The sequence below is a fragment of the Myotis yumanensis genome, unplaced genomic scaffold (assembly GCF_028538775.1).
Source record: "Myotis yumanensis isolate MYYU_CA2020_CCGP unplaced genomic scaffold, mMyoYum1.0.hap1 SCAF_5, whole genome shotgun sequence".
NCBI lineage: Eukaryota > Metazoa > Chordata > Mammalia > Chiroptera > Vespertilionidae > Myotis > Myotis yumanensis.
Genome location: NW_027223756.1, coordinates 511,148 through 534,874, shown reverse-complemented (window position 1 = coordinate 534,874; position 23,727 = coordinate 511,148). Strand labels below are relative to the sequence as shown.

General features: G+C 59.6%; 2 protein-coding genes across 3 annotated transcripts in view; one reads left to right on the top strand and one right to left on the bottom strand.

Annotated features, from left to right (window-relative positions):
• Positions 1–468: 468 nt before the first annotated feature.
• Positions 469–23,727, top strand: part of CHLSN (cholesin) — a 64,595-nt gene continuing 41,336 nt past the window's right edge. The window contains exons 1-2 of one of the 2 annotated variants that reach the window (XM_070414244.1): positions 469–527; positions 5,704–5,860. In XM_070414244.1, coding sequence (XP_070270345.1) covers positions 5,705–5,860 — 156 coding nt within the window. In that variant the 5' untranslated portion in view covers positions 469–527; position 5,704. Of the gene's footprint in view, positions 528–550; positions 904–5,703; positions 5,861–23,727 lie in introns of those variants that run through there. The other variant, XM_070414242.1, reaches the window with a different exon arrangement.
• On the bottom strand, positions 20,425–21,815 carry GPER1 (G protein-coupled estrogen receptor 1). Its single transcript, XM_070417048.1, has one exon. It carries the CDS (start codon positions 21,759–21,761, stop codon positions 20,652–20,654), a length of 1,110 nt encoding a protein of 369 aa, XP_070273149.1. The 5' UTR covers positions 21,762–21,815; the 3' UTR covers positions 20,425–20,651.

The following is a 23,727-nucleotide window of genomic DNA, read 5'->3' as shown; positions in this document are numbered from 1 at the left end:
CCGGCTTCGATTCAGATACTAATCTGAAGTTACAACACTCTTGCAGATATGGCTCTACTGCATTTGGAAACCTTCGCACACGTGTAATGTTGGTGACATTTAAACATTATACAGTTTAAATTACAGCATTTACAATTTATATACATTTATAATGTCTGAGACAAATCCCCGTGGACCACAACAGGCGTCGTTCATTCATTTAAGTCCAAGGGACCCAGCACCCGGCCGCCCCCAGCCCCAGAGCCGCCGAGCCCCAGGCCAGAAGCCGCGGAGCGGGGCCCAAACCCACTGCCGCACACGGGGAGGGAGGGGTTGCCTGGCAACTGGCGGCTCCCAGCGACTTGCGGCGTCCGGAGATGACGCTACCGGCCCGCGCCCAGCCCCGCCCCCTGGCGGCCGCCGCTCGCTATTGGTCGGCCAAGAGACGGAGGCGGGTCTCGTCCAATGGGCGGCGCCGCTCCGGAGGGCGGGACGGCGTTACCTGGGCGCTGGGTCTGCCGGAAGCCGGCGTCGGCGGCCACGCGCAGGTAGGCGAGCGCGGCGGAGTCTCCGAGTCGGGGTGGCCGCCGCGTGGGGGCGCGGGCCGGGATTGGGGCTGCGGGGGCGGCGGGAGAGCCAGGCGCGGGGCCTCGGCGGCCTCGGGGCGGCCCTGCGGACCGCGGACACTGAGCCCCCGCCGCCTCGGACTTTCTGTCACGGCGCCTCTCGGGGCTCCCACCGGGGGGACGGCCCGGTGCCCTTGCCGGCCGGGGCCGGGGGTCGGAGAGGCCGGAGCACCTGGGACACAGCGCGCGGCGGTGGCGGAGCGCCCGGGGCAGCGCGCGGGCGGGGAGGACGCCGCCTTCTCCTCGTGCGGCGGGAGCCGGGGGTCTTCCCGCGAGGGAGGCGGAACCTGACCCCGCGGTGAGTGACGCACTGGCGCCGGGGGCCCTGCCCGTAAGGGTGTAGGGTCGCTGGAGATGGTGGCATTTTTAAAAAATGTATTTAGTTGACTTCATAGAGGAGGGGAGAGAGAGACAGAAACACCAGTGAGAGAAAAACACGCCCCCCACTGGGGTCCAGCGCAACCGCGCACGTGCCCTGACCAGGAATCGAACCCGTGACCTCCTGGTTCCCAGGTGGAGGCTCAGCCCCTGAGCACACCGGCCGGGCTCGGGCATCCTTTCAGCGGTTCTCAACCTTCCTGACGCCGCGACCCTTTAGGACCGCTCCTCATGCGGTGGTGACCCCAGTGTCATTGTCACAAATTGGACATCATTAAAGCACAGTGATTCATCACAAGACAATATGTATTTATCTGTGTGTTTTCCGATGGTCTTAGGCGACCCCTGTGAAAGGGTCGCGACCCCCAGGTTGAGAACCGCTGCTTAGGTCCTCCTGAAGTTTGGGAGGATCGGGGTCGCTCTCAGGCTGCGGCGGAGCTGTTAGGAGCTGCGTGTGTGTCTTGTTCAGGTCTTGCCGCCGGCGGAGGTGGAGGTCGGCGGTCGGAGGTCGGTGGAGAGAGGCTCTGTTAGCACCTGGGCGTCGCCGGGGACGCGAGGAGAGAGCGCTTCTGGTGCCGGTTCGGGCGGGTGCGGGTGGGCCGCTCCGGAGAAGGAAGCAAACGCGAGAGCCGGCTGAGGTGTGGGGCCTGGTGGTGGTTGACTCGTGGGCAGGGGAGGAAGAGGGTGCAGGAGGCGGGGTGGGCCCCAGCACCCGAGAGCAGCATTTGGCCTCGTGGGAGCCTGCAGTTTCCATGGCAACGGGCGAAGGACAGGTCCCAGGACCTAGGAGCTTGTGGCAGTCGGTGATGGGGAGTTAAGGCCTTCCGCTGAGAAGGGGGGCGGGGGGGGGGGCGCGACTTTGGAGCTGGAGAGGTCAGGAGAGGCCGAGCAGGCCCTGGTCCTGGCCAGTGGCTGCAGTTGGGAGAAGCGGGGGAATTCCTGGGTGGGGCTGGGGAGACCCGCCAGCCTGGTCCTGGGGGCCTCCAGCCGCTGGCGCAGGTCGCGGAGTCGGGGTTTTGCCAGAGAAGGAGCTGAGTGCCCGCGAGGGCGAGATTGTAACGATGGACGGGGGCCTGCGGCTGTGGAAGTGGAATGAAGGGGGCGAGGAGGCTTGCAGAGGGTGAGCTGGAAAGAGCGAGAGATGGGGGTGGACTTGGTGGGTGGGGTGCTTGTCATCACAGGGTTTAGAGCTTGGCTGGGAGGGGAGCAGAAGGGCAGACGGGGAGGCCGTGCGTGTAGGTGGGCAAGTCCGAACTGGAATAGTCCTGCATCCAAGTGGGCAGAGCACAGCCACCGCCCTGGGCGCGGGACCTGGGGCTCCGCTCACTGGCCCCTGGGACTGGCCCCCTAGACCTAGAGGACGGTGGGGCCCAGACCCTCCCTCAGGGCCTCTGCCCTGGGAGTTGGGAGGTGCCCTTCCCGTTACGAAGCGGCTGACCGGTTCCTGTCCCACCGGCCGTGAGAGGGAGCTCTGGTTCCTCGGCGTCCTCCGCGTCTGACTAGCCCGCCCAGCGACTCACGGGCCTGGCCTGTGATTGGCATTTCCCCAATGACAGTGATGTTGAGCATCGTTCGTGTGCTTACTGGCCATTTGTGAAGCTTAGGGAAATGTTATATTCACATCTCTTTGCCTGTTTCTAAATAAGACTATTTGTCTTTGTCCTTTTTTTTTTCTTTTTTTTTTTTTCTGAGTTGCAAGAGTTCTGACACCTTCTGGGTACAAGTCTCCGGTCAGATGTGAGCCTTGCGTGCATTTTCTCCCATTCCGTCTTGTGTCATTTGCAGCACAAACCTTTTTAATTCTGACCGGTCACTTACCTGTGTTTTTCCTTTTGGTGTCGTATCTAAGAAGCTGCTGTCAAGGCCATGAAGTGCTGCTCCTGGGTTTTCTTTTTAGACTTTGGTTGTTTGGCTCTCACGTTTAGGTTTTTACCCTTTTTGAGTGAGCTCTGTGGGGTGTGAGGGAGGGCCCTACTCCGTCCGGTGCCCGTGGACGTCCAGCTGTCCCAGCTCCACTGTGGAAGAGGCTGCTCTTTCCCATCGAATGGTCTCAGCCCCTTGTCGATGGCGCCTTAACTATCGGTGGAAGGAAGTGGAGTTTTCTATACAAACATTGTCTCAGATTCATGAGTTGCCATCTCTTGGAACTATTAAAAGAAACCTTTTTATAATGTGGAAGCCTTTTCCCCCTTTTAGCAAACAGACTTGGTGGTTAAACTTTTTAATGATAACTTACAGAATGAATATAGATTTAACTTAACTTTTATGGTAACTGTTATGTAAATATTTGCTAAACCAGTGGTTCTCAACCTTCTGGCCCTTTAAATACAGTTCCTCATGTTGTGACCCAACCATAACATTATTTTCGTTGCTACTTCATAACTGTAATGTTGCTACTGTTATGAATCGTAATGTAAATATCTGATATGCAGGATGGTCTTAGGCGACCCCTGTGAAAGGGTCGTTCGACCCCCAAAGGGGTCTTGACCCACAGGTTGAGAACCGCTGTGCTAAACTTTTCCTATTTCTTCAACAAGGTAATTGGCTGGCAGAGTTCTTTGTCTTTTCAAAGCCCCTTTGTCAACAGTCTCGTATTCTTTCCAGATTTCTTATCACAGTGCTAATTATGCTTTTCAAGTATAGAGCCTTGAGAAAAGCAAGATAAAACTGAGCTGTAAAAAAATAGTTCCTGGTAACCCCACCCCTTAGGCAAAGGCTTTGTTGATGTCCACAGGCATTTTCATGGCCAGGGGAATATATATACACACACGGAGCTTTCTCTGTTGTTATGTCAGCATTTTCTTAAAAACAAAATTGGACAGTGGTACTACACATAGTGTTCTACATTTTCATCCTATATCTGTAATGCGTTCTCATTTACTGTGATTTTTAAAAGATGTTTTTATTGATTTCAGAGAGAGGAAGAGAGATAGAAATATCCTTGATGAGAGAGAACCATTGATTGGCTGCCTGCTGCCCTACCTGCCGGTCGACGCTCACCCACTGAGCCACACGGCCAGGGTGTTGTGATTTTTGAATGGATTCCGTTGCACTGGTTGATCCTGATTGACTTATTCAGTCCTGTGTTGCTCTGTGATGGGGTTATTGCCACTAAGGAGGAAGTGCCGGGAAATGCACGCGTGTGTCTGCAGGCTGGTCACCATGTGGTCGCAGCTCTAGGGGCGCCTGTCCACGTGGCAGCGTCTGGGCAAAATGCTCCTGTTTTCAGCTCCTTTTTAGGCTCCACCCAAAGGGGCCGGAAGCCGGTGGGGGGAGGCCTTCTTCCTGCTCTGGTTGCCCCCCCCCCCGCCCCAGCAGCTGGAGTTGGTTCCGTTCCTGCTTCTCCTTCCGAAAATCAGCCTGGTCCCTTCATACGTCCCCACTCAGAGGTCCCGAGCCTCCGACGTGCCTCTAGGGTCCGGGCCTCCACCCTTCCTCTGGGTTCCCCAGGCCGTGGCCCCACGAAGGCACCGGGATTAGAACCCGTGGGCTTTTCTCTGTTCTTGCGGGTGGAGCTCGGTCCTGTGGAGCTGGAGAAAGCAGACGCACCGGCTCCCATGCAGCCCTCGCCACATGTCAGCCCTTATTGGCCCAGGCGCTCCTGCTTCCTCGCGCCAAGGAGCCATCGCCACGTGTGAGCAGCCCAGTGCTCTGGTGACAGCATGAATGTGGCCCCTGGTGCGAGTCAGTGTAATAGCAGGAAATAAAAATAACCCCAAATGGTCAATAATCGGGGAATAGACACATTTTTGTAATTTGCACTTTTGGAAAATTTTGATTGTCATTAAAGTGACATTTCTCTTGCCCTAGCTGGTTTCCTGAGTGGTTAGAGCAGCGGCCCTTGGACTGAGGGTCACAGGCTTGATTCTGGTCAAGAGCCTCGGTCCCAGGCTTGATCTCCGGCCCCGTCGAGGTGCATGCGGGAGGCAACCAGTCGATGTGTTGGGCCTTTTCTCTTAATGTTAGAAAGCTTCGTGTTCGTGTTTAGTTAGAAATACAGAATCTAGCCCAGCCCACATGGCTCGGTTGGTTGAGCATCATCCCATGCGCCAGGAGGTCGCGGTTCCATTCCCGGTCAGGGCACATGCCGGGATGGCAGCTCGGCGTGCAGGAGGCAGCCTGTGGATGCTTCTCATTGCTTCCATCTCTCCCTCTCCCTTCCTCTCTGAGAAGTCAATTAAAAAAACACAAACATACAAAAAAAGAAATACAGAATATATACAGGGTGGGGAAATTAGATTTACAGCTGTGAGTAAGCGAAACAGTTTATTCTTGTGTTATTATTTAGTAATTATTGTATCGTTTTTCATACGAAGAACTGTAAACCTACTCTTGCCGACCCTGCCTGTTAAAACCTCAGAAAAGAGAAAGGCATCCACCAAACCAGGGGTCCTCACACTACGGCCCGCGGGCCACATGCAGATACAAATATTGTATTTGTTCCCGTTTTGTTTTTTTACTTTAAAATAAGATATGTGCAGTGTGCATAGGAATTTGTTCATAGTTTTTTTTTAAACTATAGTCCGGCCCTCCAACGGTCTGAGGGACAGTGAACTGGCCCCCTGTTTAAAAAGTCTGAGGACCCTGCACCAGATGGTTGGGTTGGTTGTCGGAGGCCTCCTGTCACGTTTACACGTGCTCCGTGCTCCCTGAAACACCTTTGTGCTTCACATGGGAGCACGTACAAGCATGGTCCTTCCCGTCTGCTTTCCTGGGGCAGGATGGCCGCGCCGAAGAGGAAGGCTCCCGGGACGCCTGGCGCGCCAGAGAAGAAGAACAGGAAGTTGAAGAAGGCGCCGGCAGCAGAAAAACCGCCGGCAGCAAAGAAACCTCCGGCACCCGCAGCCCCGCAAGGCTCCACGGAAGCCCGTCCTGAGGTAGGTGCAGCTCACGCGGCCTCACCGTGGCCTAACCTGGAGGGACAGGTCGGGCCGTGCTGCTGGCGTCTGGGGGTGGCGTGGAGGGTGGCACTGGGTACGTGTGGGCATGTCCAGGGTCCTCCGGACGCACTTCGGACAGACAGGAATGTCATCACTCTTAGGTGGGAACACCGTGACTGTCCTTCAGCCACCAGATCTGTGTTTCCAGGGGATTTTGATGGCTCCACCGAGGCGCCAGGTGGTGAGGGCTGGAGCGGGGCCTTTGGGCTGTGCACAGGGACCAGGGTGGCCCGGCGGCCAGGGAACCTGTGTGTAGGAACTCGCGTCTAAAAGTGTCTCATCTTAGTGGAGTGTAATCCCGCCGCAGAGAACGTGTACCGTGCCTGTTACCGCCACGTTCTGAGTGAGATGTTGCTCCTGGTGTGGGGTGGTCAGAGCAGCGGGAGATGCAGAATCAGTCACGTGAAGGCAGGTTTGCTGACGGAGTCACGCCGTGCCGTGGAGGGTGGCGGGTAACCTCACGCGAGCCGGTGCAGCGCCGTATGGTCCCGCCTCGTGTCAGTGATCTGATCCCACGAACTGAACAGCTGGGCGCTCTGGCGTGGCCGCGGGCTGCTCCCTAACTCCTGGCCGGCAGGTTGACCCATAGAGACCTGCCGTCACACAGCTGGCTAGGCCGTCTCCAGCTCCCTCGGAAGGAAGGCTGGGAAACCCTCGGCTGGGCTGCGGGGCTCGTTGCTGGCGGCATGTTTGTTCCCTTCCGCACCGTGTTTCAGACCAGCCAGTGGCTGTGCGCCAGAGGGCTCCTGCCCCAGGGCAGGTGACAGGTAGCCTTTGCTCAGGACATGGGGGAAGGTTGTCGTGCAGGGGGACGAGGGGCAGGAGAGCAGGCCCTCGGAGCCACTTAGAGCAGATGTCAGCACGAGTGTGTGTGGCATGTGGGCCCGGGAATGGGTTCCCCGGGGCCACCGTGGGAGTCTAGAGGTGCTCAGGGTCTGATGCCTGGGGTCGGGTCACTCCAGGACTCCATCCGGTCGGCAGCTCTGCTCTCAGGAGGCAGCGTGCACCGGTTTGGCCGACCAGCTGGGCAGCAGAGGAGGGCGGGGTATGTGAAAGAAGGTGCCTGGCTTAGCTGGGCTGTGGGGCAAGAGGCCAGGCCAGCACCCAGGACCCCCACTTGTCCTGCGTACCCTGAGGACCTACAAGGTGTGGGGATGCACGGAGCCCAGGCAGCTCTCCTCCTGCTCCGACGGCCCCTGGGTCAAGGGCCCCTGCTTTTGTGGCCACCTGCCTGGCTGTGGGTGCAGCCACCCCAAGGCCCTGGGCCTGCTGGCTCGCTCTTCTCCCCTCTCCACCCAGGGTCCCGGGTCCCGGGTCCCAGGTCCCAGATGGAAACTGCTTCCTACATCCACTCAGGCTCCGTGGCCAGCACCCCGTTCTCACAGAGCCTCGGTCACTCCTGTGGCTTTCGTGGACTGTTTCTGTGACACTGTCCTGCTTTCTGGGCCCTCCTGTTGCTTTAAGTGAACTAACTGCACACGCCGCCTTGCGATGGAGTTTTGTCATAAGAGTCTCAGCTTCCCTTGTCTCTGCAGGACCACGCGCGGCTTTATGGTAAATAGGGCCCGCGTTACAATTTCGCGGGGGGGGGGGGGGGGGGCCTCTTTTTGTTAAAAGTGATTGTCTTTCGTTATTGAAGTTCATGTTGGTTAAGAGAAATCTGGGAAGCGAAGGAGAAAAGCAAGCCTGTGGTGGGTTTCTCCCGTGTCCTGTGGCGCCCAGGTGTGCGCTGGTCTGCCTCTCAGGGGCAGGCCCTGGCGGTCCCGGCCTTCGGTTCAGTGTCCGCCAGGTGCCAAGGGTCCAGCACAGGAGGCGGCCTGTGGGAGAGAGCGAGCCAGCTGACAGCCCCGGAGGCCCCCCCGAGGCCTGTGTAGCCCCACCTGGCCAGCGGGGCGCAGGGGCTGCTGGTTCCCCCCACAGGTGCTGGGGCCCAGCGGGTCCGGCACTTGGAGGGTTTCAGTGCGTCTCAGCGAGTCGGGTCGGCTGGGGCTTGTGTCCTCAGGACCCTTCTTGTCTTGTGAGGCCAGTCTCCCAGGAGGTGGAGTCGCTGTCCCGAGAACACTCCCTGCTCCGCTGACAGCAGTGCCTCTCCGCTCGCGCTGCTTCTCGTGGGAAGGAGGGAAGAGGGGCCGGCGTTGCTGAGGGACAGCGCTGACCGTCACACCTGAGTTTACGGAGGGTGGCCGCCTGGCCGGGGAGCGCCTCCCGGCACTGGGAGCTTGTGGAAAAGTACCGTGCCCCTCCCGCCCCCGTCCTGGAAGAACCTCTGGAATCCAGTGGAGAAGGGAGACGCCTCTGTCCCCAGGGGCCACTGTGTGGTCCTCCCGGAAATGTCTGTCTGGGCGGCCTGCGCGTCCCCATGTGGTCACTTCCCACAGCACCAGCGCCCTGGACCTGTGCCAGGATGGCTGAAGTAGCCCAAGCGTTGGTAGTTCATTGCCCCTGGGGGTGTCCCCAAGCTCGGCCCTCCCCAGCTCGGCCGCAGGCTGTGGTCTGCTCATCTGACTGGTCCAGCTTCCTCCAGGGTCCCTGCTGGCGCCCCTGTGCTGCTCCGTCCGTGAGGGCCTCTGCTCACTTCTCGCTTCTGGGTTTGCTCAGCTCACTGGCCATTAACCTGCACTGGCCCTTGTGAGCCTGGACTAGGGAGAGGTGGGTGCTCTGTGGAGGCCTCAGCGTCGCCGTGGTAACCGTCTTGCAGAGGACCTGAGAGCGAGGGCCTTTGGATGGGCCTCCAGGCCCCTGAGCTGATGCTCTCCAGCAGGCCTCAGCGTGCACCCTGCCCTCCCTCCCCTTCCCACAGCTGCTTTTTTTTTTTTTAAGTATGTTTTTATTGATTTCAGAGGTCGAAGAAGGGAGAGGGATAGAGAGATAGAAACATTGCTGAGAGAGTGATCAATCGGCTGCCTCCTGCACGCCCTTACTGGGGATGGAGCCCACAACCCAGGCATGTGCCCTGACCCAGAATTCAACCAGTAGCCTCTTGGTTCATGGGTCAACGCTAACCACTGAGCCACGCCGGCCGGGCCTCAGAGCTTCTTGAACCTTCCTCGTGAGCCTGCACTTAGGGGCAGGACAGAACCGGTCTCTTCCTTGAATGAAAGGGTTGCGAGGAGCAAATGTTCCATGAACAGGGTTGAGACGGGCTGCTGGCTCGGGTGCGTTTGGGGTTGGGAGGGGTGGGCTGGTGCGGGTTGGCCTCCTTCCCCTGCTCCTCTCCCTGAGCACTTGTGTAGCCTGTCTGTTCTGCCCCCGAGGGAGACAGCGCAGCGCCTGTCACCCTCGAGCCGGTCAAGCGTCTGCGCTTGGTGGTCAGCCGGCCGAGCACCCCTCTGCTGCTGTGAGCAGCCTCGCCGCCTGGAGACAGAGCGGCCGCAGGGCTCCTCTCGCTGCTCTCGGTCTGGGAATCCCTGGTGTCTGCAAAGCACTCGCTCTTCCCCTTACAAAGGCACCTGAATGCTGGCTTCTCCACGCCCCTGATGCCAAGGGCCCAGGTGCCGGTGCCGGCTTCTCGGAGGCTGGGTCGCCTGCACAGTCACCTGTCCGGCCGGTGACAGAGGGGACTCCAGTTTCCTGGCTCCGGTTACCTGGGGAGCACAGGAGGAGACACCTGCCCGGCCTGGTCCCGCAGAGCACGGCTGGGAACTGTCGGCGGTGGCGCGGCCGCGTGGGGCCGCTTTGCCCAGCACCACATAAGGAAGCACCGTGCTCTGGCGTGGCTCTCAACTGAGTGTGACGGGGAGGGGAGAGGCCCGAGGGGCGGGCCAGGCTGTCCGTCCTGCGCGTGGATGAGTCTGGCCCACAGTGACAGGTAACTTGGAAGGACAGTAGCCCCTCTTTCCCTTCAGAATGTGATGGGCGCTCGCCAGAGCCCGTTGGTCCCCATGCTCCCAGGGTGGTCTCCACGGGCATGGCTGAAACGGGACCAAAGGGTCGGACGGCGTTTGTAATCTTGGAAACCCAGCCAGTTACGTGGGCATGAGCTGCAGGCTCTTTCAAAGCAGCCAAGAGGCCATGGACTCTGCGGCCGGAGCATCTGCCCGAGCCAGCAGACCTCAGACCAGTGGTATTCGCCGCAAGAAACGTTTCTGGTCTGGCAGTGGGCTCTTTGTCCTCAAGGGGTGGGGCTGCTAATCTGGCCCAGCAGCTCCCTGGGAGCCTGGACTGTTTTCCTTCGCAGAATTTCCTCTCTCCCATTGTTTTTGTTTTCTACTCTGTGCCTACTGAGCACTGGGCTGCCAGGCCTGGAATTGTAACTGACAGACTTGGGCTGGGCAGGCACCAGGGACAGGGAGCCAAGTCCATAGACCAGGGTCAGTGACTTCCCTGCGGTTGCAGCAGGTGCCCCTGGAAACAGTGTCCGTGTGGCACTGCCTAACTGTCCGTCCCTGGGATGTGCACCTAGAAGGATGGCAGGGCAGGGTCTGCACCCCGAGTCTGAGGAATCTGATGCCTGACCCCCCAGGGGCCCCGCTCCACACTCCCCCCCCCCCCCCTTCCTCCAAGGCAGCTGGGACTGGCTGTGCTGACCTGGTGAGTGAAGGGCGGGCCTGTGTAGTTCACACTTCAGAGCTCACTGGTGAAGCAGTTTTCAGCTATTTGTTAATGAGGCCCGGGGCATGGATTCATGCACATCGAAAGGACATTAATTAGAAGAAATATTGAAACTTCACTCTCCGCCCTTTATAATAGAAGTGTCAACCACATTCACGATCGACAATGACAGATGGAAACGCACACACACACGTGCGATTGGCGCCAGCGAGAGCTTTATGTGCATGCACGAGTCAACTTAGCCTTTTATAGAACAAACTTGCTTAATTAGACCTGCTTTCTGACGTAGCTAAACTTTTTCATGCCCAGTGAAGTACCCCAACTTCTCTTTCAGGTAATTGTCAGCAACACAGCAGTAAACATCAACGCAAAGCAGATTATTATTGTAGATCACGCAGGGAGAACCAAGGGTAAAATATTTAACTGCAGCCGCGTCTGACTATATTCCGTGCAGTGAGAAAACCTGAAGTCATTGTCAAGGTCCACCATTTTTTACTTCTGTTCAGTCAGGTCAAGTTTCTAAACTTTCTAAATCTGTTTTCTGGCTAGTGAAAAGAAAATAGGATTCCACTGCGTCTCCTATCTGCCTACTCCAGGACTCTGTGAGGATCAAATGATTGTTAAAGTGTAAAATGTTTCCACCTGGCTGTAAAGCAAGTCATGTTCCTGGGCTGAAGAAACACCAAGAAGGCTAGTCACTAGGGAGAGGCGGCCGGGCGTTGCTACGTGACGTCATTACCCAGACAGACACTTGGCACATGAGCCTTTTATATATATGGACAGATTGCCATTGTCTTTCTCCATGAGTTTCCTTTTCACATCTTTTGCCTACTTTTCTGTTGAGTTACCTTTTTTAAAAAAAGATTTTTTTGTGTATATATTATGCATACTTTCTCCCAATTTGTTTCATGGTTTTTGATGATAATATTCTTCTTAGGAACTTTTTATGACAGGTGAATTTTAAATTTTAAATTTGATTTTTTTATTGAGGTTTAATTGACATAACATTAGTTTCAGGTATACAACATAATGATTATTAAGAAGTCTTCTAGTTAATTATAAACACTTTTCTTACATGTTTTTCTCTGAATTTTTTTTTTTTTTATTGATTTCAGAGAGGAAGGGAGAGGGGGAGAGAGATAGAAACATCAACGATGAGAGGAAATCATTGATCGGCTTGCTTCCTGCATGCCCCCTAACTGGGGATCGAGCCTGCAACCGAGGCATGTGACCTTGACCGGAATTGAACCCAGGACCCTTCAATCCGCAGGCCAACGCTCTATCCACTGAGCCAAACCAGCTAGGGCTGAATTTGATTTTTATGTTTTGTTTTTTAAACTAATTGAAATTTATATTTGTGTCTTATGTGAGGTGGGAATCTGACTTTATTTTTTTCTCAGAGAAAGATGCAGTTGTGCCCTATCATTTGGTGCATACTATGTCCTTTTTAAACATGTTAACCCCCTCTAAACTCTTGAACTTGCATCTCATCCCAGCAATTGGTCTATTCTTCTGTTCAGTGCTTGGAACTTGTTCTTAGATCAGGGGGCATGGGACATGGTGCAGAGTTCAGAAGGAATGAAGGATGCTGGCAAGATGCCCCCCATATACACGCCCCCCGCCCCAAGCCGAGCTCATGCCCCAGGCACCTGCAGCTGCCCTGGGCGGAGTGCCCCTGCCAGGCGCTGGGCGCCAGCTCTGCTACCCTCAGTTTGGGCCTGAAATTCCCTACTCTTTTGTCGGCCCTTTGATGCTTTATGAAAATAGTTGTTTTTTACATTTTGGTCAGTGTTTTTGGTCCCCATCCCTCCCCCGCTCCTCAGAGCTGGTCTAAATCAAATCGGGGTTTGGTACATTTCTTCCCTCGGGGCCAGCTGTGAAGTGCCTCAGGCTTGGGGGCCGTCTGCCACACCGTCAGTGCTGCCAGGCGTGCGTAAATGAGCGGCAGGGCTGGGCCCAAGTCTAGGTTATTTGCCAAAGCGAGCTGGCCCCGGGGCTGTGGTTTGCACTGTCCTGGGCTCCATGATGGAGCCACCAAAGTGGGAAGGCATTTCCTGGTCACAGCTGTGACGGGGTGGCCTCCAGCCGGCTGCCTCCCATGTCTGAGGGGTCCCTGCTGCAGAGCAGCCCTCCCTGGCCTCGTGCCCCCCGCTCCGGGTCTCCTGCTGGAAGGAGGCTGGGATGCACTTGAGGTGGGGGACCCTGAGGCCTTGGCTGTGGGCACTCTGAGGGAGGTGGCATCGCTGTGGTGGGACAGGTGGCCGTGGCACCGCACACAGGGCTAATGCGGGAGAGAACACGGCGTCTGCGAGCTGCAGGCGAACGTTTGGGTTGTAAATTCGTCTCTGCATAGAGGGGAAGTTCAGCCACCAGAACTGTGCTCATGGACACTTGTTGCTGAGAGGACACCTGTTCCCTCTCTTGGGACACAGGTCCTGACAGTTGCGAGCCGGAGTGTGGAGCCTCAGCCCCAGCTCCTCCGTCTCATGGGAGGTACTGACCACATTCCTGGCTGCAGCTGCCAGGACTCGCAAGGACAAGCCCCCGGGACATGGAAACCCTGGCTGGAACCCCCGATGGAGCCTTGTCCAGGGTTTTAAAGGCTGGGGCTCAGGGCACTTGGCTCTGCCGGGCGACGCGGAGCTGCCCTCAGGTGGGAGCTGCCGCCGTCTTCAGTGCTCGACGCTGCGCCGTCCTGTCCAGCGGGCTCTGCACTCCGTGCTTCGGGGTCCGAGCTGGGCGCGGTGATCAACCACAGAGGGAGGTGCAGCTGCCAGCGAGGGCCTCTCAGAACCCGAGCCTCTGTGCGAGAGGGACATGCTCAGCTGGGACGGGGTGGGGGCGTGTTTCTGGGGTGCACTGGACGGGTTCGGGGGGGTGAAGTGAGAGACTTCTGAGGCTCCTCCCAGCACTCCAAGCCCCCCATCCTCTGGGGTCCCTGGTCCCATCTGTGTTCTGAATGGAAGGGGGGGCAGCTAAGTGTGGGGCCTGCTGGGAGGGAGTGTCTTCTGCCGGAGGGAGCCCCTGGCGGGTGGGCGAGGTGCGCTCCCAGCGCAGGAGCGAACAAGTCACCTGTGACGGCGCTCACACAGGCCACAGGGCTGTGCCATGGGGTGCCCGGTGTTACGTTTTCTTAACGAAAACTTACTTTTGAAATTATTGTGGATACGTAGTAAGTTGCAGGTCCCTGTGCCCTTTGCCCTGTTCCCCCATTGATGACAGACTGTGGCAGCAAAACCAGGCAGTGGACATGGTGCCACCCAGACTCCTTCAGGCTCCACGCGTGGTGCGTGTGCGTGTGCTCGTGTGGGGGGGTCCTCGTGGGTGTTCTGTGCATCCATCACAGGTGGGTGTCTAACCCTTGCGGACGGCCAGGGCACAGAGTGCTCCGTCACCCACGCCCCCCCGTGCCCCGTTACGGCTCCTCGCCCGGGACCAGGGCACGATGCTGTTCCCGGGGCCTTGCTTCTTCGAGGGCACGTTTCCTCTCAGAGGGCACCGTGTGGCTCCTGGGGGGGTGGGGGTTGGCACATGCGTGTGTCGTTCCTGGAGAAACTGCCACCTGCTTTCCTGAGCGGCTGCTGTTCCTAAGCCTCCCCACCGTCACCGAGACCCAGCACCCGAGTCGCCACAGTGCGCGGCACGTCCCTGCTGGCGCTTCAGGCCTCGGTCCGGCACTTCCGCTGGGGAGAGGACAGCCCCTTGTCGGGGGCCAGGACCACGGGCAGCACTGGCTTCCGCGTGGCAATGTGGGCGTGGCTTCAGTGACTAGAAACTGCCGGGCGGCTGGTATGGGGGGTTTTCTGGCTTCGTGGCGGGCGGGGTGTCCTGCTGGGTCGCCCTTTGCCGTGCCTTGGTCTGCCTTGCCTGTGTGTGATGTCCTTGTCTTTCTCCGGGAGCTCTTTGGGCATCGTTTGGAGCAGAGGGGGGCTGGGGCTACAGTCTGTGGTCGGCTTGCAGGCTGGCCCGAGCGGGTGCCTCAGACTAGACCGGCTCCGGGCTCATTGTTGAGCCGCAAGAACCGCCCAAGAGTTGGGAGCTGAGCAGCTTTCCCGCCGGCCGCGGAGATGCAGCCTCCCCATCGCATGCCCATCGGCCGCATCGTCCCGGCTCCGACGGCCCTGCGGCAGCCAGGGAGCATCTGTGAGCCCTGCTTCCTGTGTCAGCACAAAATAGCTCAGCCAACTGTGACTTTAGAAAGCAGTGTTATTATTTCCTCTGATCAGACATGACCGTGTTAAAGGGGAGTGAGAGAAAAGACAGGGAACATGGGAGGGGGGGACCAGAATCGGGTTCTACCTGCAGGGCACCGCGGGGCCGGGAGCCGCAGTGTCTCACCGCGGAGCGGAGCGCTCCCTCTGCTGCGCCTTCCTCGCACCCGCACCCAGGCCTGTGGGACCGGGAAAGGGCGGCTCGCGGGGTTTCAGCTGCCACCTCACTGATGCTGTGACCGTACTGCCGCGCGCCGGCCGTCTGCCGGCCGTGTGGCCGCTGTGTTTCTCACCATCCAGTGCAGCATTTGTCTTCTTGCACAGCTTTCTTCATGAAGCACAGATTCCCCCGTCGGTTGTTGTTTATGGCTTTTGCCTAAACAAACAGCCCCTCCGCCTGCCCTCCCGCCTCCCAATGTGGATGAGAAAATGCCGCCCCGGGCAGACATAGCAGGACTCTGGGGGCGGGTGTGTGTGAAAGCGTCTCCCACAGGAACCAAGGCCCATGGTCACCGCGCGTGGGTGCTTGTGCGTAACGTGGAACTCAGCTTGATTGTCGGCAGGTCTTGGCGGGGAGAACGTGCCCTGGTGAAACCACAGCGCAGGGTTCACGAGGGGCTCGCTGTGCGCCCGGGCGGGTGTCCGGCTCAGCACGGTTGGCTCTCCGCGCTCACACGTGATCCTGAGGTCACAAGACTCACTGGTTAGTCCTTTTGCCATTTTTGAGATTGAACTGAGTCTAGGTGGCCTGTCCATCTGCAGTGCTCCCAGAGGCTGGGGTGGTGGCTCCCGTGTCCCCGACAGCCTCCACGGCTGTGGCAGAGCCGCAGGCCCCTGGCCGGAGCGAGTCTGCTTTCTCGGCTTTAGGAGTCCTGAGATGGTTGGTCGTGGTGTGGAGGGTGTCCCTGGGGCCTGTGAGAGCCGGGGGTTTGTGCCCTGGGGTGCCCAGAGCTGCTCTGGATGGGTGCTCGTGCTCCCGTCGGGCAAGGGCGCGCAGTGCGTCTGCGGCTCGTCTCCACGGAGCCTGGGCGGGTGGTTGCTGGTGCAGGAGCGACACCACACATGCTGGGGGAGGGGGGGGCGGGGGGGGGGGGTTCCTTCACGGTGACGCGCACTCAGCTCAGCAGCAGCGTCCCCGCCTCGCCCACAGCGGACTCGGGAGCTCCGGTTCAGGATCCAAGATGCAGATGGGGCCGAGGCAGCTGCTGGCTCAGCTCCGGATTATTCTTGTGGTGGAATGACGAGCTTTCCCAGGCGCCGTCGCCACAGCTGGGAAAACAGTGGCGGCTCTGCAGCAGTTTCCCAGGCACAGAGCTCGCCTCCTGCTGCTCGAGCATAAACATGTCCAGTTTAGCTCTCGTCCTGTGGGCGGTGTCGGGGCCGCGGCCCTGCGCGTCTGCTCGGCCCCCTCTGCCTGCACCTGGAGCAGCCAGGATGGCGTCGGAGCGCCCGCAGCAGAGGCCCGGCTCGTGTGTGTGCTCAGACATAACACCCTTGGAGCTAAAATCGCCACGGGGTTCAGTGTGACAGCGCTGCCATCTGCACCTCGCAAGGCGCCACCTAGAACCAGGAGGTTGGGCGGCGAGGCCGCTGTTCCGGGCAGGGCCTGCACTGACTGCGGGCACTGGCCGTGACCAGGGATGTGGCAAGTGCCCCCCACCCCAGGGCACAGGGCTCCTGTACCAGGTGGCTCGGCAGATGTTGGGAATGAACCAGGAAGAAGGGCCTGAGACCGAGGTGGAGGCTGACCAGTCGCCAGGCGATAGACCCCACAGTCCAGGCCTTAAGCAGGGGGACATGATTTCACAGTCCAGAGGGGTGTGGCAGAGCTGGGCGGCTGGTCATGAGTTGTCCGGGGACCCGCTGCAGGGCCTGAGGGAGCCTCTCCCCGCTCCCTGCACATCTGTGTTTGGGGCAAGGGGCAGACCAAGTGAGGGCCGACGGCTACACTTGGCAGGAGGTGACCTGGAAGCGGCCGGCTGCCCTCCTTCTCGCCTGCTGACCTCACCTTAGCGTCCGTCCTATCCGGCTACGGGCACGGCCGGCAGCCCAGGGCCCGGTCAGACCCTGGGGGCTCTGCTCCTGGCAGCAGGGGGACTGGCACTGGATGGGAGGAGTCCTTGTCACGGGGCTCGATGGCGCTGCTTTCATGTGACTTCAGGGAAGGGCTGGGGCAGGTAGACACTCACACAGGGCGGGGGGGGGGCGCGGGGTTCCTCGGAACACTCAGTGGGGGCACCGGGGGCGCCAGGAGGGGATGTGAAACAGCAGGAGCAGGAGCGGCCGGAACAAGCACTGGGTCGCCCGGCACCAAGCGGTGGGGCCGCTGCGTCTGTGGGAACGAGCAGTTCATGGCTCAGTCTTCGCTCGTGTTGCTGCTCTAAAAACCTGGAGATTCTGAGGAGCGTCCAGCTGTGGAGTCAGAACCCACACCAGCCTCCTGCCCTCACAGCTCCAGGAGCTGCTCCTCCTGCGCCCAGCCAGAGGCCCCCCGAAGCTCGGTGTCCACTGAGCGCCTCACGGTGGGCTCCCCCTGAGACCCCCCGAAACTCCACATCCACTGAGGTCCCCCGAAACTCCACGTCCACTGAGCGCCTCGTGGTGGGCTCCCCCTGAGACCCCCAAACTCCACGTCCACTGAGCGCCTCGCGGTGGGCTCCCCCTGAGACCCCCCGAAACTCCACATCCACTGAGGTCCCCCGAAACTCCACGTCCACTGAGCGCCTCGCGGTGGGCTCCCCCTGAGACCCCCAAACTCCACGTCCACTGAGCGCCTCGCGGTGGGCTCCCCCTGAGACCCCCAAACTCCACGTCCACTGAGCGCCTCGCGGTGGGCTCCCCCTGAGACCCCCCGAAACTCCACGTCCACTGAGGTCCCCCGAAACTCCACGTCCACTGAGCGCCTCGCGGTGGGCTCCCCCTGAGACCCCCAAACTCCACGTCCACTGAGCGCCTCGCGGTGGGCTCCCCCTGAGACCCCCAAACTCCACGTCCACTGAGCGCCTTGCGGTGGGCTCCCCCAGAGTGTCCATCCACAGCCTCCCACTGCTCCCTTGCTTAGGCAAAATCCTGTTCTTACTTTTTTTTTTATTGTCATAAAATGCACCCAACATAAAATGAGCTCTTTTAGCCATTTTTTTTTCTTTAAATATGTTTTCACTGATTTCAGAGGGGAAGGGAGAGGAAGAGAGATAGAAACACCAATGATGAGAGGGAATCATGGCCTGGCTGCCTCCTGCACGTCTGACCGAGCCCACAGCCCAGGCATGGGCTCTTGACCAGAATCAAACCTGGGACCCTTCAGTCCGCAGGCCAATGCCCTATCCACTGAGCCAACCCGGCGAGGGCCTCTCAGCCATTCTTCGACGTCGCGTTCAGTGGCAGTGAGCACGTCACCACCACCACCATCTCCAGAACTTGCTCACCTTCCCAAACAGACTGTCCCCGTGAGCACTCGCTGGCCAGGCCCTGGCTCCCGCCTCCCCCTCCTGTCTGTGGATCTGTCTCCTCCGGGGCCTCGCATTCACTCTTGGTTCCTGTGTTGCTCTCCCGTCCCAGGAGGGTCCTGTGGGCTCCCACGGTCCAGTGGCCGTGCAGAGCGAGGCTCTCTGGGCCTTGGGTCTGGGCAGTGTGGTGAGGGCAGCGTCCGCGGGCACCGTGCTTTGGCGCGCAGTCACTGGCCCGGTTTTGAGCTTCCTGCCAGATTTGGTGTGGGAGTCCATCATTTTATTTATTTATTTTTTAGAATATTTTATTGATTTCAGAGAGGAAGGGAGAGGGAGGGAGAGAGAGAAACATGAATGATGAGAGAATCATGGATCAGCCGCCTCCTGCACGCCCCACACTGGGGAACGAGCCCGCAACCCGGGCCTGTGCCCTTGACCAGAATCGAACACGGGACCCTTCCGGCTGCAGGCCAACGCTCTATCCACTGAGCCACACCAGCTCGGGTGGGAGCCCGTCCTTTTAGGCGCTCGGCTTTAAAGGGGACTGGACATGTGCTGTCCGAGCCGCCCTCGCCCGGGGTGGGGTAGGGGATGGAATTGTGAGACTCAGGGGACTTAGGGACTCGGGGAGCCCGAAGCAGGTCTCCCCTCGGGCAGCTCGGGCAGCTCAGGCGCTGCTGTGGGGGAGAGCGCTGTTGTGGCGGCGAGGGAGGACCTTTGCATTTAACTGCGTTTCTTGGAAGGAGCTGCTCGATGAGACCAGTGTCCTCTGAGACAGTGGCTTGCTGGGGTTTTCTCTGTTCCTGGGCCGTTTGCATTGTTGAGTCAGCGAAGAAAAATGCCATGTTGTTGGCCAGGGACGGCGTGTTCCATGCTGGGCCGGGTCTCAGGAGGACGTCCCCCGTCTCTTGTTTGTTGAAGCAGTGACTTCCCTGGAGGACCCAGTCTCCTGGGACCTGGGCGACTCACCTGGATCCAGGTGGCGGCTCAGCAAGACTGAGTCCACGCATCTTCCTTCAGAGCCTGTGCAAGGGCCACAGGAACCACAGACTCGGGACAGCCCATTCCTCCCAGGGGACGCAGGGCGGGAAACGGCCTGAGGACCAGCTCATTCATGGCTGTGCGGGGGGGTTGGGGGGCGCACAGGCTCTCTGTGTACAAGGACCCTGCCACCCCAGGGGCTCTCGTCACCTCGAGTCGCAGCTAGCGTCCTGCGATAAGCGCTCGGTGGAGGCCACCCAGGAGGACCCTTCGCATCAGTCGGTCTGGTGACCTGCATTCGCTTGGCTTTTAAACTGGTATTTCCAGGCGGGATCCGCACTCACTGCTCAACAGCAGGAGTCAGAGCCGTTGGAGAGCTGACGTTTTCTGGGTGTGTGACAGCTGCAGCTGCAGGTGTGAGCACACACTCACCTGCCCGCCCGAGGCGGGGGCGGGGGGGGGGGGCAGGGACTGTCAGACACCCTGGACCTTTTACGGGGCTCTCCCAGGCCTCATGCTCCCAGAAGCTGGTTCAGTGCATCCGGGGCAGCCTGTGGGGGCCCCGCTGCTGTCCCGGGGCCACCCCACCTGATGGGCAGACCTGCCCACTTCTCGGGACCCTGCCTGCGGACTCCCTGACTGTCCGGAGCTGCAGCTGTCCCTGCAGGACTGTGGGTTGTGCTTGTGCTGACAGCCAGAACCTTCCAGAAGAGTGAGGCCGCGTGGAACATTCTGCCCAAGGATGGAGCAGCAGGGCTCAGACCCCCAGAGATGCCGCCGTGTCCAGGGCTGCGGTGAGATGTTAACCTCTAAGGGCTCTCACGTGAGTGAGGAGCCGCATCGAGCAGGATACTTTACGGGGCTCCGTGAGCCCCACCTGCCCCGGAGGGAGCTGCTTCGAGAACCTGGAAGCACCAGCACAGGAGTTTTATTGACAGAGCTGAGCAGTGCCAGCCACCACTGCTGTTACCTCTTTACATTTTACCCAGAACTGTTCTCACGGTGTCCTCACTGCTCCACTGTCCCCACGAGCGTCTCGCCATGTGCCCGGAGCCGCCCTCAGGGCCCCTCCACTCCGCTGCTGCAGAGACGCTGCGTCCAGATGGAATGGAGGGAGCGGTGGTGCCCAGGCAGCCTGAGCGCACAGGTGTCACTCTCACCTGGGGACCAAAGGTACTGGGCACGCACGCAGCGTGCGGACACGGATGGGGCAGTGGCCTTGCCAGCTCAGCTCATCCTCAGGCTCCATTTCTCCTGAGGGGCAGGCTCCTCGCGAGCTGCCTGGCACGAAGGCGCTCCACCAAAGCGCCCTCCTTGCTGCTGCCGTGAGACAGTCTGCGCGGAGAGGGCCACGCGGGTCCCAGGCCCGTGGCATCCGTGACTGCCATCGGGAGCACGGTGGTGGCCCAGCTCTGCAGCAGCTGGTACAGGTGCCTGAGAGCCCGAGGGTGGCAGCACTCCAGCTGGGAGAGGCTCTGGCATGCCCTGACCCCCTCGGTGCCCTCGCCCGGGCGGTGCTGAGTGCGGGAGCAGCTCCCGTCAGGCCACGCTGCTGAACCTCACCTCTGGCTGCTCGGCGTCCGGAACGACGGCCTTCAGGGCCGCGTGGCAGAAGCGATTCAGGGCCGACACGCTTGTTCTCTGCTCCATGTACAGACGCAGCTTGAATCTGAAGGTCTCCCCAAGGAAGCTGTAGATGAGGGGGTTCAGGCAGCTGTTGGAGAAAGCTGCGAGGTTGACAATGTGGCCGGTTAGGGGGTAGGCATGGCGGAACGACTGTTGGCAGGGCTCGGCGCCCGGCTGCGCCTGCTGCAGGAGGTGCACGCTGATGAACACGTTCTCGGGCAGCCAGCAGATGAAGAAGACGAGGACCACCGCCAGGATCATGCGGAGTGCCTTCTGCCGGCGCGGGCGCAGGCCCCGGCGCCTGTGGGCCTTGACGAGGACCCGGGCGATGAGCGAGTAGCAGAGGCCGATGATGGCGAAGGGGATGATGAAGCCCAAGGTGACCTCCAGCCACTGGATCTCCTTGACGTCTGCGAAGCAGAAGCAGACGTCCCCGGAGTGCTGCAGGTGCACCGCGGTGAAGGGCACCAGCGTGGCCGAGACCGAGGCCATCCAGATGAGGCCGCAGCTGAGCCGGGCGTGCTGCTTGGTGCGGAACAGACCGCAGCGCATGGCCTGGGCCAGGGCGAGGTAGCGGTCGAAGCTCATCCAGGTGAGGAAGAAGATGCTGCTGTACATGTTGATCTGCAGGAAGAGGGACATGAAGGTGCAGAGCACGGCGATGTCGTAGTACTGCTCGTCCAGGTTGAACACCTCGATCAGCGAGTCAGCCACCAGGATGAGGTCGGCCGCCGCCAGGTTGATGAAGTACAGGTCGGGGATACTCATCCTCTCCCGGGAGCTGAGGTTCACCACCAGGATCAGGATGTTCCCCACGAAGCCGATGGGGAAGAGGAAGACGGTGTAGAGGCAGGAGAGGAAGAGCCCGATGGCGTACTGTGGGTGCGGGGGCGCCGCCAGCTCGCCTGTCTGGTTTGCTAGTGCCCTGCCGGCCAGCACGCGGGACAGGTTGAGCGCCACGGGGGTGCCGTCGTAGGCTCCGGGGTCGGTCTCCATGCCAGAGACGGGCGCTCGGGAGGTCATGCCCACACCTCCACCACGTGCGGCCCTCAGGCTCTGCCGCGGGGCTCTCGGAAACCCGACTTAAGCAGCACATCCATCTTTAGAAAGCCGGACGTTGCTCACTCGGAGCCGTCAGCAGGAGCCCGGCGGCCGGGGTCTGCTCTGCAGAAGGAGGCGGGCGGCGGGCGGGCTCTGCACGACCCGCTCCTGCAGGCACCTGGGAGCAGAGGGGCGCAGTGCGCCCTCCACCCGTCATTCTGCAGGCAGGTGCACTGTGGGTGCGGGAGGGCCCCCTGCAGGTGTGTCTTCTGGGAGGACAAGTGCTGCTGAGCCAGGCAGAGAAATAGACGCTCCCCCAGGGCTCGCTGCGGCGGACGGACAGTGAGTCAGCCTCACCCGGAGCCTCTGGCGGTCCAGTGGCAGCTTGTGAAGTAATGTGCAGACGGGTTGGAAATCTTCGGAAAACTACTGTCTGTCAGGAGAGGAGATAAAATTTATGTTGGCAGCTGTTGAAAAGAGGAATAAGCAGGAAGGGAAAAACCCAGCTTTTCTGAAAGACTGGATCCCAGGCGCCGTGGGGAGACGGGGCAGAACCTCTTCTCTGACAGGAAAGTGATCCAAGAAATCTCGCTTCCTTGCTAAGCCTCGCACTAAGTTTAGATGCCGAAAATGAAACTTTTTAAAATAACATGGCATGAAAGACAAACTAAGGAATGAAAATGGTAATTGTTTTAGGGAACACTATTGAAATTGTGTTCAGTGTGTTGACAATTACTGTCACACCTAATATGTTCTGTAATGCTGTTTGTAACCTAGCAACTCGGTGACCTGGAAGTGGGCAAGGCAGCCGCCCTTTGAGCCGGCTCTGGGGGCTGGCGGCCGGCTGCTGGCCGATGCGGGCAGCTCTGTGGAAACTGGGGCTTTGGGTCTGCACTTCACTGTTGTCGTCCCCCACCCCCCTGTGGGTCGGCTGCATGCGGTATTAGGTCACAATGCGGAGGAGTGCCCCCTGGCAGTGGGCAGGCCCCACAGCACACAGGACGGCCCCACCCAGGGACCCAGGGCAGAGAAGCCCAGAGGAACTGGCTGGTCCCACTAAAATGGATTTGAATTGTTGATTTGAGAGTTTTCATTTAACCACGGGAGGCCATGAGGAACCGATTCTGAAGAGTTGCCAACCAGACTAGACATTCCTAGACCTCGCGCTCGAAAATGCTGGAAACTAGAGAGAGAGCAAGCCCCTCTGCCCAGCTCTATGTCCAGGACCCTTTGCGTGGCGATCGATAAATTTGATTTTAGTCTGTGTTTTTAGAGCCTCTTTTATTTCTCTGTAAAAACTGCCCTGGCTGTTTGCTTTGCTCTTTAAATGTGGGAATCCTGAGGAGTGTTAGGCGGCTCTTGGGGGAAGCGTGACTGTGAGTGGGGCGCGGCGGCGCCGGCCGCCTCCTGCGTCGGCACAGGCTGCGAGGGAACCTCCACCCAGGCTGTCTAGGAGGAGGTGCAGGGACGGGGCTGGCCGCGAGCACCCACTAAAGGGTGGGGAGCAGTAGACGGGGTGCGCCATCGGGTGGGCCCCACTGCTTGTCCATCGAGAGGAGCCAGGCCACATTTTGTCAGACCCATTAGGCTCGCGTCCTTGTAAAGGGAGTCAATCACTGGTGCTTTCTGGGTCGGGCAAGCGTTTTCATTAAAGGAGGACAGAGGACTGTGCTGCCGGCGGGGCTGCGGGCGCTGCCTGTTCTGTGGGCGCCGGTCCTCACTGGGACACAGGCGAGAGTTGGGATGCAGCCCGCACGCACACCGAGCCTCCCGCGTCACACCGACATCGTGAGAGCCGAGTTGGGGTTTTCCCCCATGGAGCGTGGCTCTACCCAGAGGTTGGGGGCCTCGTGCCCCTGGCCCCAGCTGGTGCCCAGTCTACCCATATCCGTGCCCAGCTGTCACCCACAGTGGGCTGCGCACCCACCTGAAGGCAGAGCCAGGAACC